General features: G+C 44.4%; 1 protein-coding gene across 1 annotated transcript; it reads right to left on the minus strand.

Moving 5' to 3' along the window:
* Positions 1-2327: 2327 nt before the first annotated feature.
* LOC124039094 (very-long-chain enoyl-CoA reductase-like) lies at positions 2328-20517 on the minus strand. Its single transcript, XM_046354975.1, has 12 exons — positions 20398-20517; positions 13741-13791; positions 13561-13612; positions 12857-12901; positions 10556-10659; positions 10261-10376; positions 7661-7766; positions 5512-5584; positions 5245-5288; positions 4988-5137; positions 4814-4859; positions 2328-4410 (listed from the first exon to the last, which is right to left on the minus strand). The coding sequence occupies exons 1-12, from the start codon at positions 20419-20421 to the stop codon at positions 4283-4285; spliced, it is 939 nt and encodes a 312-aa protein (XP_046210931.1). The 5' UTR covers positions 20422-20517; the 3' UTR covers positions 2328-4282.
* Between the last annotated feature and the right edge of the window lie 205 nt (positions 20518-20722).

The following is a 20722-nucleotide window of genomic DNA, read 5'->3' on the forward strand; positions in this document are numbered from 1 at the left end:
TGGAGTTTAAAAAAAAATGTACTGGACATATCAGGGCCATAGGCTCTTTGACTCAGCCCAGCATGTTAGATGATCTCTGTCTCTGTCTCTGTCTCTGTCTCTGTCTCTCTCTCTCTCTCTCTGTCTCTCTCTGTCTGTCTCTCTCTGTCTCTCTCTCTGTCTGTCTCTCTCTCTCTCTCTCTCTCTCTCTCTCTCTCTCTCTCTCTCTCTCTCTCTCTCTCTCTCTCTCTCTCTCTCTCTCTCTCTGTCTCTCTCTCTCTGTCTCTCTCTGTCTCTCTCTCTCTGTCTCTCTGTCTCTCTGTCTGTCTCTCTGTCTCTCTGTCTCTGTCTCTGTCTCTCTCTCTCTCTCTCTCTCTCTCTCTCTCTCTCTCTCTCTCTCTCTCTCTCTCTCTCTCTCTCTCTGTCTCTCTCTGTCTCTCTCTGTCTCTCTCTCTGTCTCTCTGTCTCTCTCTCTCTCTCTCTCTGTGTCTCTCTCTCTCTCTCTCTCTGTCTCTCTCTCTGTCTGTCTCTCTCTGCTTAGCAGCAGCGAGTGTAGTGACTACTCTATCAGACCACACTAGATCAGGTGACTACTCTTAGATTTAAAAAAACAAACTCACTTTGTTATAAATCTAGCTAGCAAGCAAGAGAATTTGGCTCATGAGATAATTACTAGCCAGAAATTAATGGACATATATTTTATGTTCTTTAATGATATATGTTTATTGACAAACACCTCAGAACTCTATAAACTTAAATAAACAATACAAATAAATATGAATAAACTATAAGCAATTCAGAAGTGGGACATTTGCACCGTGAAGAACATGTGGTTAAGTATCTGATTATCCTTCCATTGTTAACAAATACCCACTTAATTCATAATAGTGTCATCTAGTATTATGCACAGTAAATACAGCCAGAATTGAAGCCGTTGTATTCTGTCTCCTTAGCAAATTGACTCCTGCCTCACCCACATTCTTACACGTCAGCTGTGTATCCAGTGTCATTTCAAAGGTTCAAAGCTGAACAAGCGTACATTTTCGCTCTTAATTCTGTGAAGAACATAAGGTGTTTATTCTCTGGTGAAACAGAACAGTACCTGCTTTTACAAACAGCTAGGCTGCCCACGACAGCTGAAACAGAGAAGTACCTCGTTCTCCAAACAGCTAGGCTGCCCACGACAGCTGAAACAGAGCAGAACCTGCTTTTACAAACAGCTAGGCTGCCCACGACAGCTGAAACAGAGCAGTACCTGCTTTTACAAACAGCTAGGCTGCCCACGACAGCTGAAACAGAGCAGTACCTGCTTTTACAAACAGCTAGGCTGCCCACGACAGCTGAAACAGAGAAGTACCTCGTTCTCCAAACAGTTAGGCTGCCCACGACAGCTGAAACAGAGCAGTACTTCGTTCTCCAAACAGCTAGGCTGCCCACGACAGCTGAAACAGAGCAGTACCTCGTTCTCCAAACAGCTAGGCTGCCCACGACAGCTGAAACAGAGTAGTACCTGCTTTTACAAACAGCTAGGCTGCCCACGACAGCTGAAACAGAGCAGTCCAAACAGTTAGGCTGCCCACGACAGTTCTCCAAACAGCTAGGCTGCCCACGACAGCTGAAACAGAGCAGTACCTCGTTCTCCAAACAGCTAGGCTGCCCACGCCAGCTGAAACAGAGTAGTACCTGCTTTTACAAACAGCTAGGCTGCCCACGACAGCTGAAACAGAGCAGTACCTCGTTCTCCAAACAGTTAGGCTGCCCACGACAGCTGAAACAGAGCAGTACCTCGTTCTCCAAACAGCTAGGCTGCCCACGACAGCTGAAACAGAGTAGTACCTGCTTTTACAAACAGCTAGGCTGCCCACGACAGCTGAAACAGAGCAGTACCTCATTCTCCAAACAGCTAGGCTGCCCACGACAGCTGAAACAGAGTAGTACCTGCTTTTACAAACAGCTGAAACAGAGGCTTCTCCAAACAGCCAGGCTGCCCACGACAGCTGAAACAGAGCAGTACGTTCTCCAAACAGTTAGGCTGCCCAAACAGCTGAAACAGAGCAGTACCTCGTTCTCCAAACAGCTAGGCTGCCCACGACAGCTGAAACAGAGTAGTACCTCGTTCTCCAAACAGCTAGGCTGCCCACGACAGCTGAAACAGAGCAGTACCTCGTTCTCCAAACAGCTAGGCTGCCCACGACAGCTGAAACAGAGCAGTACCTCGTTCTCCAAACAGCTAGGCTGCCCACGACAGCTGAAACAGAGCAGTACCTCGTTCTCCAAACAGCTAGGCTGCCCCTCTCTGAAACAGAGGGACTGATTTCCAAACAGCTAGGCTGCCCACGCCAGCTGAAACAGAGTACTACCTGCTTTTACAAACACCATTCTTCCCTCTCTAATCAGGGACTGATTTAGACCTGGGACATCAGGTCCACTGCATTGTTTCATTGTTCCCTCTCTAATCAGGGACTGATTTAGACCTGGGACATCAGGTCCATTGCATTGTTCCCTCTCTAATCAGGGACTGATTTAGACCTGGGACATTAGTTCCATTGCATTGTTTCTTTGTTCCCTCTCTAATCAGGGACTGATTTAGACCTGGGACATCAGGTCCACTGCATTGTTTCTTTGTTCCCTCTCTAATCAGGGACTGATTTAGACCTGGGACATCAGGTCCACTGCATTGTTTCTTTGTTCCCTCTCTAATCGGGGACTGATTTAGACCTGGGACATCAGTTCCATTGCATTGTTTCTTTGTTCCCTCTCTAATCAGGGACTGATTTAGACCTGGGGACAATTCATTACCAGGTAGAACAGAAAACCAGCAGGCTCCGGATCTCATAGGGTTGAGTACTCCTGCCCTAAACACTGTCGTGTGTCAAAAGCCAAGGAGGACGGACGTTTCTGAGGTCCCGGAACGGTCAGCCCGACACCGACGATCATACCGCGCTCAAAGTCGCTTAGGTCACTCGTTTTGCCCATTCTAACGTCCAATCAAACAGTAACTGAATTTATATAGCAAACCACGTGACTCACTGTCTGTATGATCTAAATATTTGTGTGAACTGAGCGGTGTACCTAATACACTGGCCAAAATGACTGTTAAAAGCATTTGTTGCTAATTGAATTCATTATTTAAATGATGATGCGATTTTGTAAGCCTATATGTACTGTTTAAACATGAAGCTTTCTTCTCTGCATACAATTTTGCAGTTTTATGCATATGCCTGATAACTGATTTGTTTGCAAATGAGAGATTCTTGAATTGTCTGAGATAATCATTTCAAATAAATATTTTCTGTAACAATGATTGATTTTTTTCAAAATTTGCACGACTCTTCTTTAAGTTAAAAAGACTTGTCTTTTTAAATGGTCACAATGATTTATTCCATATGTACACTTTGTATACAAAACAAGTTTGTCGAAAAAATGAGTTTGTCTAGAATTGAGTTTGTCTATAATTTGTACAGGATGCAACAGTGCCCCTTACATCTATTAACACCTGAGAACTGGACGGATTGTAGTTAGTTTGAACGATACATAAGTCATGCATAACTAAATTAGCCCCAACTTTCTCCCAAAGTTAAAATCATCAGGTCGTTTTGTTACTTTCAAACATTTGTAGAGGTGGAAAATAATCTAATTTAGAACTTAGAACATCTGATGAAGTTCCATTTCTTCATTGCTTCTAGATCACTTCTTAGTTAACCGATTCCATTTCCCCTTCTCTACTTACTCTGTAAACTGAAAATAGCCCTGATACACTTCAGCCGTAACAAATGTTACAAGACGACTTCCTAAACGGGTTTATCGTAGCAAGTTACAAACTCTTTTCTTCTAGGAAATGCACAATAACTTATTACAAAATCGTATGGTAGATTAGATATACTGTAAGTCCAATTGTATATTCATAACTTAATCATTTCGGGTGATTTCCACCGTCTGAAGACGAAGAATACCGACAGCAGCTGACCCTTCAGTAGCTTCATTGAAACAGTCAATCAATCATCCTGATCGGTGAAATAAATCAATGAAATAACTTATCAATATAGCTGCGTCTCAAAGATTGAATTAAACATAATCAATACACAATCCACAACAGTGATGACACAATACTTTCTGTGAATTCTGTCCTTGATATTTGTTGAAAAGATAACAGATCATTGCCATGACGCTAGATGAAGGAACAGCCAATGGGGTCTTCGTGCTTTGTGAGAAATACAGTAACCCACCAATCTCCAACAGCGTTTCCGACAGGTTGATGCCTCTAATACTCCTCAGGCAGAATGGTAAACGTTTTCTCGTGTGGTCAGAGGAGGAGTGGGATAATTGGCATGCGCAGGTGTGGGTAGTCCTTAAACTCCCTGGTGTAGGCTTTATGCTTCCCATTGGCCCAGATGGTCATCTGGATCAAACCAAAGAAGGCGAACAAGGCCACTGTGGAGAGACAGATCCAAAACAGATTGTACCTTAGTGGCAGCACAGTGCAACACACACACACACACACACACACACACACACACACACACACACACACACACACACACACACACACACACACACACACACACACACACACACACACACACACACACACACACACACACACACACACACACACACACACACACACACACACACACACACACACACACACACACACACACACACACACACACACACACACGAGTAGTGGGATATAAATGATTGACGAGTAGTGGGATATAAATGAGTGCCGAGTAGTGGGATATGAGTGAGTAAAATTAAAAGTATTCATTCAATATGGGAAATAAACCTGAAATTCGTAAAAATGTATGAAATAGGATCTGAGTCAACTGACCTGGAAGACACTGGGTCATGACAGAGAAACTTGCCCAGGCTCCTACCTAAATGAAAGAAATACCCATAACCTGTAACACCATTGATCATTTCAGAAACCATAACCATTAAGTCACAACATGTTGTCGCCATAGAAACAGGATCTATTTGCATGGTTCACGGCCTTCATCCTTACCTCGTAGGTATAATTGGGGCAAGACACGAGGAAGAAGAGCCATGTGAATGGGTTCTTCGTCGGGCGAGGGAACTTTCGGCACTTGGGCCCACCTTCTGCCTTGAGGTTATTGAGGGCCACGTGAATGGAGAAATTACCAGCCTCACAAAGCTACAGTCAAAACACAACATCCCGTTTTAACACGCCTCAAAGTCGTCTGTAATAATTATTTCTCGTGTTCATCACCCTCATCGGGTGTTTTGTCAACCAATACATACCACAAATATTGCCAGTGCGTAGTTCACCTGCATGTCCCCATACGCTGTGGAGAGACATAAACCATTTGGTGAGCTGGATGTCTGGTTGAGAGAAGTGATATTGTTATTATTCAGATATACCTGTGTATTATGAGTTGAGGAGGGGGCTGGATGTCTGGTTGAGAGAAGTGATGGTGTTATTATTCAGATATACCTGTGTATAAAGAGTTGAGGGCTGGATGTCTTATTGAGGCACTGAGTGGTCGGTTTGAATGATGGAGGACTTACATGGAGGCGTGTACAGTGGATGGTTGATGTAGAAGGCCACCCACGCAGAGAAGGTCCAGTAATACACACAGCTCTGACAGAGAGAGAGACACCAGTAATACACACAGCTCTGACAGAGAGAGAGAGAGAGACACCAGTAGTACACACAGCTCTGACAGAGAGAGAGAAACCAGTAATACACACAGCTCTGACAGAGAGAGAGACACCAGTAATACACACAGCTCTGACAGAGAGAGAGACACCAGTAATACACACAGCTCTGACAGAGAGAGAGACACCAGTAATACACACAGCTCTGACAGAGAGAAACACCAGTAATACACACAGCTCTGATAGAGAGAAACACCAGTAATACACACAGCTCTGACATAGAGAAAGACACCAGTAATACACACAGCTCTGATAGAGAGAGACACCAGAAACACCTGATAATAGAGAAACACCAGCTCTGACAGAGAGAGACACCAGTAATACACACAGCTCTGACAGAGAGACACCAGTAATACACACAGCTCTGACAGAGAGAGAGACACCAGTAATACACACAGCTCTGACAGAGAGAGACACCAGTAATACACACAGCTCTGCAAGAGAGAGAGAGAAACACCAGTAATACACACAGCTCTGACAGAGAGAGACACCAGTAATACACACAGCTCTGACAGAGAGAGAAACACCAGTAATACACACAGCTCTGACAGAGAGACACCAGTAATACACACAGCTCTGACAGAGAGAGAGAGACACCAGTAATACACACAGCTCTGATAGAGAGAGAGAAACACCAGTAATACACACAGCTCTGACAGAGAGAGACACCAGTAATACACACAGCTCTGACAGAGAGAGACACCAGTAATACACACAGCTCTGACAGAGAGAGAGAGAGAAACACCAGTAATACACACAGCTCTGACAGAGAGAGAGAGAAACACCAGTAATACACACAGCTCTGACAGAGAGAGAGACACCAGTAATACACACAGCTCTGATAGAGAGAGAAACACCAGTAATACACACAGCTCTGACAGAGAGAGAGACACCAGTAATACACACAGCTCTGATAGAGACACCAGTAATACACACAGCTCTGACAGAGAGAGAGACACCAGTAATACACACAGCTCTGACAGAGAGACACCAGTAATACACACAGCTCTGACAGAGAGAGAGACACCAGTAATACACACAGCTCTGATAGAGAGAGACACCAGTAATACACACAGCTCTGACAGAGAGAGACACCAGTAATACACACAGCTCTGACAGAGAGAGAGACACCAGTAATACACACAGCTCTGACAGAGAGAGAGAGACACCAGTAATACACTCAGTTCTGAGAGAGAGAAGCACCAGTAAATCACACTGTCAATTTGGTAGTGTTTCTAACCTTTATTTAACTAGGCAAGTCAGTTAAGACAAATTCTTATTTTACAATGACGGCCTACACCGGGCCAAAACGTAGACGGTGCTGGGACAATTGTGCAGCGTCCTATGGGACGGTTGTGATACAGCCTGGATTCAAACCAGGGTGTCTGTAGTGATGCCTCAAGCACTGAGATGCAGTGCCCTTTGACCACTGTGATACAGCCTGGAATCTAACCAGGGTCTGTAGTGACGCCTCTAGCACTGAGATGCAGTGCCCTTAGACCGCTGTGCCAATCGGGAGGCCAATATATTGTAAAAATAAATATTTTGAATGAGATCCAGATGTACTGCAGATTGTACTGCAGATAATACTGCAGATAGTACTGCAGATAATACTGCAGATAGTACTGCAGATAATACTGCAGATAATACTGCAGATAGTACTGCAGATAGTACTGCAGATAGTACTGCAGATAGTACTGTAGATAGTACTGCAGATAGTAGTGCAGATAATACTGCAGGTATTACTGCAGATAATACTGCAGGTCGTACTGCAGGTAGTCCTGCAGTAGTAGCAGTGTATTAAAAACCTTTGCTAGGACAAAGACAGAAGGTGACTGTATGTTTTGTATTGAGAATGTGAGGAGCAGTGGTTGTCATTGTCCATATACTGTAAATTATGACACAGATTTAAAGTAGCACTGTAAAGTACGCTAGTGATACTGTAAAATACATGGCTTTGAAGTAAAGTAGCCCACGTTGGAGCAGAGGAAGTACGTACCCTGACTGTAGTCCTGAGAGGCACGGTGCCATGGGAGAACCGGTGCACAAAGACGGTCTCAATCAATCTCTTGATGTAGTGGCAGGTGTGACAAGCACAGGCTAGTCTGAAGGAGAGAGAGAGAGATAGGTGGGGAGAGAGAGAGAGAGAGAGAGAGAGAGAGAGAGAGAGAGAGAGAGAGAGAGAGAGAGAGAGAGAGAGAGAGAGAGAGAGAGAGAGAGAGAGGTGGAGAGAGAGAGGGGTGGGGAGATGGAGAGAGAGAGACAGCGAGAGAGGGTTGGGGAGAGGGAGAGAGAGAGACAGCGAGGTGGGGGGAGAGAGAGAGGTGGCGAGAGAGAAAGAGAGCGAGAGAGGGGTGGGGAGAGAGAGAAAGGTGGGGGGGAGAGAGAGAGAGAGGAGGGGGAGAGAGACAGAGGTGGGGAGAGGGAGAGAGAGAGTGATGAGAGAGAGAGGTAGGGAGAGAGAGACAGCGAGTTGGGGGGAGAGAGAGGTGGGGGATAGAGAGAGGTGGGGAGAGAGAGAGATAGCGATGAGAGAGGTGGGGAGCGATAGAAAGGTGTGGGGAGAGAGCGGAGGTGGGGAGAGGGAGAAAGGTGGCGGGAGAGAGAGAGAGGGAGGGGGAGAGAGACAGAGGTGGGGAGAGGGAGAGAGAGAGCGACGAGAGAGGTGGGGAGCGATAGAAAGGTGTGGGGAGAGAAACAGAGGTGGGGAGAGGGAGAAAGGTGGCGGAGAGAGAGAGAGGGAGGGGGAGAGAGACAGAGGTGGGGAGAGGGAGAGAGAGAGAGCGACAAGAGAGAGCGAGAGAGAGGTGGAGAGAGAGAAAGATGGGGGAGAGAAAGATGGGGGAGAGATACAGAGGTGGGGAGAGGGAGAGAAAGACAGAGGTGGGGAGAGGGAGAGGGAGACAAAGAAGTGGGGGAGAGAGAGTGGTGGGGGAGAGAGAAAGGTGGGGGGAGAGAGAGAGGAGGGGGGAGAGAGACAGAGGTGGGGAGAGGGAGAGAGAGACAGCGAGGTGGGGGGAGAGAGAGATGTATTGGGGGAGAGAGAGAGAGGTGGGGAGAGAGAGAGAAAGAGAGAGGTGGGGAGAGAGGAGTGGGGAGAGAGAGAGAGGTGGGGAGAGGGAGAAAGAGATAGCGAGGTGGGGGGAGAGAGAGATGTATTGGGAGAGAGAGAGAGGTGGGGAGAGAGAGAGAAAGAGAGAGGTGGGGAGAGAGGAGTGGGGGGAGAGAGAGAGAGGTGGGGAGAGGGAGAAAGAGATAGCGAGGTGGGGGGAGAGAGGTGGGGGGGGAGAGAGATGTATTGGGAGAGAGAGATAGAGAGGTGGGGGAGAGAGAGGTGGGGAGAGAGAGAGAGAGAGAGGTGGGGAGCGAGTGAGAGTGGGGGGGGAGAGAGAGAGAGTGGGGGGGAGAGAGAGAGATATCGATGAGAGAGCGAGAGAGGTGGGGAGAGAGGTGGGGGAGAGAGAGGAGGGGGAGAGAGACAGAGGTGGGGAGAGGGAGAAAGGTGGCGGGGAGAGAGAGAGGGAGGGAGGGGGAGAGAGAGAGAGCGACAAGAGAGAGACGAGAGAGAGGTGGAGAGAGACAGAAAGGTGGGGGGAGAGAGACAGAGGTGGGGAGAGGGAGAGAAAGACAGAGGTGGGGAGAGGGAGAGGGAGACAACGAAGTGGGGGGGAGAGAGAGAGGTGGGGGAAAGAGAAAGGTGGGGGGAGAGAGAGAGGAGGGGGAGAGAGACAGAGGTGGGGAGAGGGAGAGAGAGACAGCGAGGTGGGGGGAGAGAGAGATGTATTGGGAGAGAGAGAGAGGTGGGGAGAGAGAGGTGGGGGGAGAGAGGAGTGGGGAGAGAGAGAGAGAGAGGTGGGAAAAGAGAGAGAGAGAGAGACAGAGGTGGGGAGAGGGAGAAAGAGACAGCGAGGTGGGGGGAGAGAGAGAGGTGGGGGAGAGAGAGGTGGGGAGAGAGAGATAGAGAGAGAGGTGGGGAGCAAGAGAGAGAGGTGAGGGAGAGAGTGGGGGGAAAGAGAGAGAGTGCGGGGGAGAGAGAGAGAGAGAGAGAGAGAGAGAGAGAGTGGGGGGAGAGAGAGTGGGGGAGAGAGAGCGAGAGAGGTGGGGGAGAGAGAGAGGTGGGGGAGAGAGAGGTGGGGAGAGGGAGAAAGAGACAGTGAGGTGGGGGGAGAGAGAGATTTATTGGGAGAGAGAGATAGAGAGGTGGAGAGAGAGAGAGAGAGGTGGAGAGAGAGAGAGGTGAGGAGAGAGAGAGAGGTGAGGGAGAGAGAGAGGTGGGGAGAGAGAGAGAGGTGGGGGGAGAGAGAGGTGAGGGAGAGAGAGAGTGGGGGGAGAGAGAGAGTGGGGGAGAGAGAGAGAGTGGGGGAGAGAGAGAGAGGAGGGGAGAGAGAGAGAGGTGAGGAGAGAGAGAGAGAGAGAGTGGGGGGGGAGAGAGAGTGGGGGGAGAGAGAGAGAGAGAGTGGGGGGGTAGAGATAGAAAAGTGAGGATGAGAGAAGGGGACATTGGATGGAGGCAAAGAAAGAGAGAGACAGATTAATGTTAGATTGGATCTCATCTGAAGCCAACCAGTATGTTATTGGGTGTATTAGAGACTGACTTACGTGACCACTGAGTTGGAGCTGGAGGTGAAGGCATCCTGCTGTGAGTAGATATAGGGAACTCGGAAATAGAACAGAAGGTAGATAAACAGGGGGCCGATGTACTCCGCCAAAAACACCTGGCAACAGAGGAAGAGGGTGTGTAAGATGTCCGATGTATTCGTTACACATGTCAAATTAACATGAAACCTGAACTCGATACCTGAAAGAAGAGGCTCTTGTCAAATGGTAAAGTCCATAAGAGTCCAAACGGGGCCTGCAGTTTGAATCGATAGTACTGTGTGTCACAGGCTCTTACCATTGTCCACCCGATCTGTGGACCCAGGTCCCTAAAATACATGGTTGCTGTGGTCCCAACTGGTAGGTTTTGTAATACATCGTCGTCCTTAAGTGATTTTCCTTCTGAAAAATACATAAAAAAATAAAAAACAAGATGTGAAAATAAAATGCAGAGTTTGGTGTTCCTGTTCCTGCTCAAACAGACCAATGAATTCATCTTCCATGTAAAATGCCATGGATTGTAAGAATACTTCTTACATGGATTTTTTTTCTTAGAACCAATCAATGTTTCCTGTTCTCTTGTCCTATAAGCTCAAGGTGACCTTACTCTGTTTCGGTGGCGGAATAATTGAAAGTAATTTTAGTGTAAGCTCAACGGGGTAGATATTGACCCATTTATTTTCAGCTAAATGAGATTGCCTTTCTGCTTCAAGTAACAATTAAAAAAAAATATAAATATATTAAAGAGATTTTCCGCTACTTTTGTATTCTTTTCAGCCAGTAGTTTCTGAAACTCAATAGGTCCCTGAAAAAATGCATACTATGTCACATATGTGCAGATATGTGCACCATGACATTGCTCTCTCTCAGTCTCTGCTGTGTGAGCCGTTGGGCCTAACGCTGCTCAGACCTCTTGCTAGCTGTCACTCAAATGAGGTGGCAGGTAGCCTAGCTGTTAAGAGTGTTGGGCCAGTAACCGAAAGGTGAAAAATCTGTTGATGTCTCCTTGAGTAAAGCACTTCTCCCTAATTGCTTCTGTAGGTCTCTCTGGATCAAATCAAATCAAATGTATTTATATAGCCCTTCGTACATCAGCTGATATCTCAAAGTGCTGTACAGAAACCCAGCCTAAAACCCCAAACAGCAAACAATGCAGGTGTAAAAGCACGGTGGCTAGGAAAAACTCCCTAGAAAGGCCAAAACCTAGGAAGAAACCTAGAGAGGAACCAGGCTATGTGGGGTGGCCAGTCCTCTTCTGGCTGTGCCGGGTAGAGATTATAACAGAACATGACCAAGATGTTCAAATGTTCATAAATGACCAGCATGGGAATAAATAATAATAAGGCAGAACAGTTGAAACTGGAGCAGCAGCACAGTCAGGTGGACTGGGGACAGCAAGGAGCCATCATGTCAGGTAGTCCTGGGGCACGGTCCTAGGGCTCAGGTCCTCCGAGAGAGCACACAGGACACCGAACAGGACAGGAGAAGTACTCCAGATATAACAAACTGACCCTAGCCCCCTGACACGTAAAAAGGGGTAAAAACAACAACCCAATCATCTCACATTACGTTGTTTAGCTTGTGAACTTCGTACATTATATTGTCTTAAATATTGAAAGTATTCCAATGCAATCAAATGATTCAAAATAAATGAGGATGTAAAGCTGATTGACTCAACACTCTAGCAATTTTTAAAATTGTACCTTTATTTAACTAGGCAAGTCTGTTAAAGAACAAATTCTTATTTTCAATGACAGCCTTGGAACAGTGGGTTAACTGTCTTGTTCAGGGGCAGAATGACAGATTTGTACCTTGTCAGCTCAGGGGTTTGAACTTGCAACCTTCAGGTTACTAGTCCAACACTCTAACCGCTAGGCCCAGCAAGTGGGGTGGCAGGTAACCAGAGGTTAGAGCATCTGGCCAGTAACCACTGGTTCGGATACCTGTGCCGACAAGGTGAAACACGTGTCAATGTGCCCTTGATCAAGGCACTTATAGGGACATTTTTTAAATGTATTATTATCCAGCACCACCGCAACATCAACAACCTGTGAATGTTTCTATGTTCTGTTGTAAACAAAACACAGGAAGAAGTGTTTCCAATGACATCATCGGTGTACATCGTGTGATTTTAGCCAATTATGAGAAGGCATTGCTTACTAATTGGTGGATGATGTTAGAAAACATGTTCTTCACTACAAAACATTCGTAGTTCACGTTAATGATGGAGATGATGAATATGGAGTTGATAAAGAAAAATGATGCTCATCGAACATCTCGTTCCATTAATATGGAGTTGGTCCCCCCTTTTACTTCTACAACAGCCTCCCCTCTTCTGGGAAGACATTCCACTACAAGTTGGAACATTGCAGTGGGGATTAGGCCTGGCTCGCAGTCGGCTTTCCAAATTATCCCAAAGGAGTTCGGTGGGGTTGAGGTCAGGGTTCTGTGCAGGCCAGTCAAGTTCTTCCACATCAAACTCGACAAACCATTTCTGTATGGACCTCGCTTTGTGCACTGGTGCATTGTCATGCTGAAACAGGGAAGGGCCTTCCCCAAACTGTACAGTACCAGTAGTCTAAGCACATTATTCACTTACTGGGGTCGAGCTTGAGGTCCTGTCTGGCTGGATACAACTGTTGATCTGACACACACACGCAGACACACACACACACACACACACAGAGTATAGTTTCAGGTCTATAGTAGTAGTTCCTCACAACGGAGTAGACTTCAGCTGTAGTCTCACTGCCACCAACAGTTCCAGGATCTCTAGACGTGTGCTCGGTCTGTGGCTGTTTTTTCATGGTTTCCTTGACTACACGCACTGAATCTGATGTGATATTTTAGATTATTGCATTCGTCAAACTAGCTCTCATTTATAATAATAATAATAATAATAATAATAATAATAATAATAATATATGTCATTTAGCAGACGCTTTTATCCAAAGCGACTTACAGTCATGTGTGCATACATTCTACGTATGGGTGGTCCTGGGGATCGAACCCACTACCCTGGCGTTACAAGCGCCATGCTCTACCAACTGAGCTACAGAAGGACCACAATATTCCTGGTGCTTCAGAAAAAGTCCTTTAAAGTCCTTTAAAGCGACCTATCATCAAACTTTAGTGGGTAGATTGTGGTAGATAACGTGTGAAGTTGATCCATACAGCCATACAGCCGATAGATTTTAATTAGGCCATAACTGTTACCTTTTATGACGTTATTGTTACTAGACATTCTATCATGATTGATTATATCAATTATAGGATATTTACTGATGACATATCAATACTTACATGACTTGTGAAAAAGTCTCTTGATGTCTCCTATTGTAACGTGAGGCTCCACCTGCAAATATAGAACACATACATCTATTGGTAAGAATTATCGACCAGAGAAATTCAAGCTCAATCAGAATCATTTACCTTTGGAGTAAATCCATATTGTGGTTTGGGTTTGGATATACAATGTTGTACCTTATCTAGAAAACACAGCTGTTGCCTGGTCCTGCCATCTAGAACCTCCACCTGTAAGGAGAAAACACCTGGTTAGTTTTTGTATTGCAGCCGTACTGACAGCCTCGAACCCAGCCAGCATGTTCTAGATTTCAGTTTGATTTCTGTGTGTGTGTGTGTGAGAGAGAGAGAGAGAGAGAGAGAGAGAGAGAGAGAGAGAGAGAGAGAGAGAGAGAGAGAGAGAGAGAGAGAGAGAGAGAGAGAGAGAGAGAGAGAGAGAGAGACACAGACTAGTGGTAAAACAGTGTGATAATTTGTTTATAGCATTATGCCCTGTCCGCTGACTCTCATCATCCCATCCCAGCCTTAGTCAGTCTCACTTTCAAGGAGAACCATCCCAGAATTCTCAGCGGCTTTTCTAAGCATTACACAACCTACACCAGGCTTTTGTCCACTCTTAGTGTTAAATCATACCTTCATCGTTGCCACGGAGGTTTTCAACCTTTTGATGCCCCCTATCCGTCTTCTGACCACATAAGATATGTGTTGTATAGCCTCGAGTCCTAGCCTAGTCTTAACCTACAGTACATTGTCACATGACCACAAGAAATAAAAGTGAAGTGCAGAAAAAATGTAAATAAAAACTTTATACTTCCTGTTAAGAAGGGTGACTTTTTTGTTTGTTTTTGCGAACAGCTTCAAGTCATAAAGGAACATGTTGGTCTAGGGGGGGAGGTTGCAGTGAAGGCAGATCATTACCCCCCCCCCCACCACCCATCTTAATTAGCCTTTTATACAGGTGTTGATTTACATCACAGAAGGAGCTGTCTTCAGCGGCTGCCCTGAGAAGCACTCGATGGTCCGTCTGTAGTGCGAAGCTGAGCTGAGCGTATCTAAATGCCTCTAACTCTATAGTGTAAAATAACCCTCTAATGGATACGCTGAATACACAGGTAAAGAAAAGAACAGGTGGGGGGGGGAGGCTCACAAAGGATGGATAATGAGTCGATTCCTTCCTCACCACTGCTTGCCTGTGATATGATGCATTAGAGAGGCTAGGACATAACCACCTGGTGTGGCGACACTTCTCTGAATCACAGGCGCATGTCAGGAGGTTTCTGCCTACCCAAACTGCATTTTCAGGGGCGTTTGTTTATCCTGCTGACTGTGTGGTAGGAGAGGAGTGTCAGGGCTGTCACCATCTTGGTTTTGTCCTACTGACTGTGTGGTAGGAGAGGAGTGTCAGAGCTGTCACCATCTTTGTTTGTCCTACTGACTGTGTGGTAGGAGAGGAGTGTCAGGGATGTCACCATCTTGGTTTGTCCTACTGACTGTGTGGTAGGAGAGGAGTGTCAGGGATGTCACCATCTTTGTTTGTCCTACTGACTGTGTGGTAGGAGAGGAGTGTCAGGGATGTCACCATATTGGTTTGTCCTACTGACTGTGTGGTAGGAGAGGAGTGTCAGGGATGTCACCATATTGGTTTGTCCTACTGACTGTGTGGTAGGAGAGGAGTGTCAGGGGTGTCACCAGTGTGTTGTCATTTAAAACAGTGTCTCAGTGTCGTGGTGTCCTTGTAAATCTAATTATCAGAGATGTCTCTCTCCTCTCTAGGGGACACAAGGCTCTGCTTATGGATCACGGAGAGCGAGATGGAGGGGGAGAGAGAGAAGGAGGGAGACTAACTGCTAATCTACAAACATACAAAGAATAGTTGTAATGTCAAAACCTTTAATAACTGACCATACGGGAAGGGCATGTGACTTGAAGACAATAGTACGTGACATGCTGTCCGTCCGCTCCCCTGGCCAGACAACGGCTGTTGTTGTAAATCAGCTCTTTTTCCAATCAGGAGGAATAATCGATAAAAGCACTCAGTTGATTTCCGTGCTCTCCCTATTGACATCCTATCCTTAAATCTAGCCTTCACAGGCATCCCGTGTAGCCACTCTCGCCTCTCCTCCACTGTCGTAAATACACAAAGTAACGATGAGTGATGGACAAGGCTTTTTCCCAGCAACACACACTAAATCGTGACTGACAGATCCACTGATGATTCTGAGTGTTTTTAGCTGAAGATGCTTCAGTGTTCTAAGCTTAAACACTGGGAGTGATGAATTCAATTCATGAATATATTAATAAGGTTTTATTTACGCGTCAAACGACCCATCCCGTACGTAATAATTTGTCACATTAACCATGTTTCCATCCAACCATTTTTATACAAGTAAAATAGGCCTACATCTCGGATAAATAACTAATGACAGGTCTGATGGAAACCGCTAATTGTTGGTAAGCTTTCCTAAATGTCGACAAAATAAAATACATTCGAGAGTGGTGCATAATTTTTTGTTGTTGTCGGTTAATAGATAATTAGACAAAATGGCAGTGGCAAATATTAGTTATTTTTTTCATTTAATTGTTGATAGTTGTTTTTATCAGGTCGCAGTAAATTTGCAGTCACGTGATGCCATTTTGTTTGATCCTCCCAGTACGTCTTGGAAAATTAGGCTACAGAGGAAATAAATGATGGGTAAATTCACAGGGTGGTAAAAGTGCCCAGTGATGAGCTGAAAACACTCCTTTCCAATACATATTGAGGGTCTTAATATGCTAGTGACATAATCAGTGCTTAAACGAACAATTATCTCATCTCTTAGTCTCGTATCCAGAATCTCATCATGCAGCCGACCCTCTGTCTACGGCAACAATTATCTCATCTCTACGGCAACAATTATCTCATCTCTACGGCAACAATTATCTCATCTCTACGGCAACAATTATCTCATCTCTTCGTCTCGTATCCAGAATCTCATCATGCAGCCGACCCTCTGTCTACGGCCTGCTATCTAAAGACATTGTGCCAAGACCAGAGTTGGCTGTTTATCGCAATACTTTTTTCTTTGCCCAAACCATAGACAAGAGTTAAGTATGGGAAGCAAAGGAAAGTGATATGACAAAAGTACTTTTTTATGTACTCTGCAAAGAGCTCTTTCGGGTAAAATGTGCATATTTTTTTTTAGGTGCCAATATTATAATATTTTTGGTGGAAAATCTTTGCACTTCACATGACAAGATCGTTCCAGGATAGGATAGAATGTACAAGATTTAATAGAAATTACGAGACAATGACCCAAAGCAAGACAAAATGGATGGTAACGTAGCTATTGTGAAAGAAATGTAAATATACATTACGGTAATTCTTCTGATGTTCCGCTGTGCCGCACAAAGAAAGAAAGCGTATCAATACACAGCAGCCGTAGTTCACCAAACAACATGTCAATAAAATAGATGCATTTAAGTCAATAAGGCAGAAGACATGTGTAGACATGTTAGCATGGCTCATGATATTAGCCAATCAGGACAACACGAATGTGACACAAAACAAAGTATGAATATAATGAATGCTAGTCTGATGGTCTAGGGGGTTGCCTTCCATCTTGTGGTTCTTATTTTATGAATATCTTACGAGACAAATAGTTGAGCGTGCCGGAGATAGTGTTTTAACTAAAGATGCTTTAGTGCATTTAAAAAAAAAATGTATTTACGTGTCAAATTGCCTATTGCCTACCCATCCTGTATGGGATTATTCTACACATTATTAAAACAAAAGTAATGTAATTACAGTTCTTCTGATGTTCCGCTGCACCACAGAAGGAAAGAAAGAAAGAAATATCAAATCATAATAATATACTTTACATTGGACTGGGCAGACTCAGCCCAACTACCAAACCAGTAGGTACAATATAAAAGACTAAACAATTATCCTCAAACTAAAATAAATACATAATACCAAGAGTTTATATCTACCAATTTTTTTCACATTTGTGTTTTTGCTTTATGGGTACCCTTTAAAATTTGTATTTCAAATATTACTATTCTCAGATTTGTTTAAATTCATAGATTTTTAGGTTTGTTTTATAATTTTTTTTTTGTTGCAAAACGCTATATATCCATTGTTTATCCCAGAATGGTGTATTCACATCCTGTCTTTAACATATACAATTCAACACATCATAAATCTAGCTTCATGCTGTAGTGTTTGGTTAGAGTTATCTCTTGTCCCAAATGGCACCCTATTCCCTATATAGTGCACTACTATTGACCAGAGAAATGGTACCCTATTCCCTATATAGTGCACTACTATTGACCAGAGAAATGGAACCCTATTCCCTATATAGTGCACTACTATTGACCAGAGCCCATACCTCATATCGCTGTATTGCTAAATTTTTTAAATGTATATATTTTTAAATATTGATGCCAGGAATGTATCATTTGTACAGTTATTTATACAGTTATATTTTTTATTTATATATGTTTAATTGTTTGGCACATTTGAATTTGCAAAACTTTTTTTGGAGAGTGAGGCGGATATATCTTGTTTTGCAGCAACAAAAAAATGTGATTGCAAGTCTCTCTGAAATGAAACCATGTGATAGATATGTATTTGTTTGAAACCTATCATTGAACAACCCCATGCCATGATTAGATAGTGAAAAAACACACCATCTCTTTTTTTTTTCAACAAAAATAATTCGAATTTACCAACATTTATGAAAATGTATATACAGCGTTTTGAAATGAAACTCTTTATACAGATACATATAAGTAAATGAAACAGAAGAGGTGTCTAGAAATATAAGCATGGCTAATGCTAATGTTAGCCTGTCATTAACATAGCACTAACATGACCTAAATAAGTATCAGGTAAACTAATGCTAATGTTAGCCTGTCACTAACATAGCACTAACATGACCTAAATAAGTATCAGGTAAACTAATGCTAATGTTAGCCTGTCATTAACATAGCACTAACATGACCTAAATAAGTACCAGGTAAACTAATGCTAATGTTAGCCTGTCACTAACATAGCACTAACATTACCTAAATAAGTATCAGGTAAACTAATGCTAATGTTAGCCTGTCACTAACATAGCACTAGCATGACCTAAATAATTATCAAGTAAACTAATGCTAATTTGCTGCCGTTAGGAGTTGCCTTTCACCCTGTGGTCTTTATTTTATGAATATCGGTGGAGGTTTCTCTTCCTAATGTTTTTTGGCTGTAGAGTAGACCACAGCAATGGGAATGTGTGCTAATTTGGCATGCCTTGAGCCTGCCTTGGGCATCCCTGAAACTCTGACTAGCGCTGAGAACAAGGGAATGTGGCTTCCCTGTAACTCTGGCTAGCCCAGAGAAATAGCATAAATGTCAACTGGAGGCCTTAGATGGCAGATATGTTGCTCTAGTATTCAATTTTGCACACATTGTATATAGACTCCCCTTTTTTATCTGTGTTATTGACTTGTTAATTGTTTACTCCATGTGTAACTCTGTGTTGCCTTAGATGGCAGATATGTTGAACTTGTTCAACTAGCCTACCTGGTTAAATATTCAATTACACATGCACTTGTTTGTGGTTAGAGCATAGAAAGAGATCTAGCTAGCCTAGCAGACATGCTAGCTATTAGAGTTAACACAGCTAGCCTGGCAGCAGCAAAATACTGTCCCACCAAGTCAATGGAAGCTAACGCTAATTACATTTTTATTGACATTATACAGTAGGTGTGACTTGACCAGTCATCTCAGGGGGCCCCTGCAGGCTGCTGGAGGAAACTGAGTAGTTTTTGGCTCAGGGGTTTCCTGCAAACTGCTGGAGGAAACTGAGGAGTTGTTGGCCTCAGGGGTTTCCTGCAGGCTCCTGGAGGACACTGAGGAGTTGCTGGCCTCAGTGGGTCCCTGCAGGAAACTGAGGAGTTGTCGAGCTTTCGGTTTCGCTGAGCCATAAAGGGGTTTCACAGTTATAATGAGACGACAGACTAAGGAGAATTTCTCAGAATGTTAAAGTCAGGTTGCCGTGCCGTCCATTTTATTGTCACAATATCTCTCGACATAGATGGAGTCTCGTGGGATTAGAAAGGATTAGCCAAAAATATTTGTGTTTTTTTCTTCTTTCTCCAGAGCAACAATTTGATAGCACACTCTTGCTAAGTAAATTACCAAAGAAACACAATGTATCCCTTTGAGAATTAATCAAGGCAATCAATGGGACCATGCTTCACTCATCATACAGACTTGTCACCAATTGATCACTCTGTTTTGTCTGATGTGACCCATTATCATTCTAATGATCTTTCCTGACACACTTAATATATAATAATATAATATATATGCCATTTAGCAGACGCTTTTATCCAAAGCAACTTACAGTCATGTGTGCATACATTCTACATATGAGTGGTCCCGGGGATCGAACCCACTACCCTGGCGTTACAAGCGCCATGCTCTACCAACTGAGCTACACAGGACCACACTTATTGAAACACAGTAGACTTCCATTTCTTGTCATTAGCGTCGCCCAAAAGAATAATCCTTCATTCAACCGAGGCCTCTTCTAAAGAGGTTAAAATGTGTGTTGTCGAGTGTCTCAACGCTATGGTGTTGAAGGGGGCTCTCAAAGACACAAATAGAATAACTGTCCTAATATGCACAACGCGGACTTGGTGTAGTCATGATAATGGAAGAGCATATTTAACTGTATCAATGTAACGGTTTTCCACTTTTTGACCACGACACTATGTAAGAAATGTACATAAAACACATTGCTCAAAAATAACTTCTATCTGTTCATGACCCCTATTACGCTCAAGTATACGTCCAAACTCCAATCTTACCTCAAAGAAGGTGGTTCTGCTCATACTGTAGGTTTATACAGTATGTCCTCGCCTATGTTCCTTAGTTAAAGTACCCCTCACACACACTAACACACACACTACAAAGGAGCAGCTCTTTCCTCCCTGTGACAATCCCAGAACTGACCCCCCCTGTCTCTCGCTCCCTCCCTCCCTCCCTCCCTCCCTCCCTCCCTCCCTCCCTCCCTCCCTCCCCCTCCCTCCCTCCCTCCCTCCCTCCCTCCCTCCCTCCCTCCCTCCCTCCCTCCCTCCCTCCCTCCCCCTCCCTCTCTCTCTGCCCTCACTGCTCATCTGTTCATCTGAGAGT

This window comes from Oncorhynchus gorbuscha, linkage group LG07 (genome assembly GCF_021184085.1).
Source record: "Oncorhynchus gorbuscha isolate QuinsamMale2020 ecotype Even-year linkage group LG07, OgorEven_v1.0, whole genome shotgun sequence".
Classification (NCBI taxonomy): domain Eukaryota; kingdom Metazoa; phylum Chordata; class Actinopteri; order Salmoniformes; family Salmonidae; genus Oncorhynchus; species Oncorhynchus gorbuscha.

Bases quoted from the DNA above. Each gene is read 5' to 3' on its own strand.
- LOC124039094 (XM_046354975.1), bottom strand. From the start codon at position 20,421: ATGAGCAGAACCACCTTCTTTGAG. The intron at 12,902-13,560 runs GTAAGTATTGAT...TGTGTGTGTCAG, and splicing joins GAGACTTTTTCACAAGTCAT to ATCAACAGTTGTATCCAGCC. The intron at 5,289-5,511 runs GTAAGTCCTCCA...GTCTCTCCACAG, and splicing joins TCCACTGTACACGCCTCCAT to CGTATGGGGACATGCAGGTG.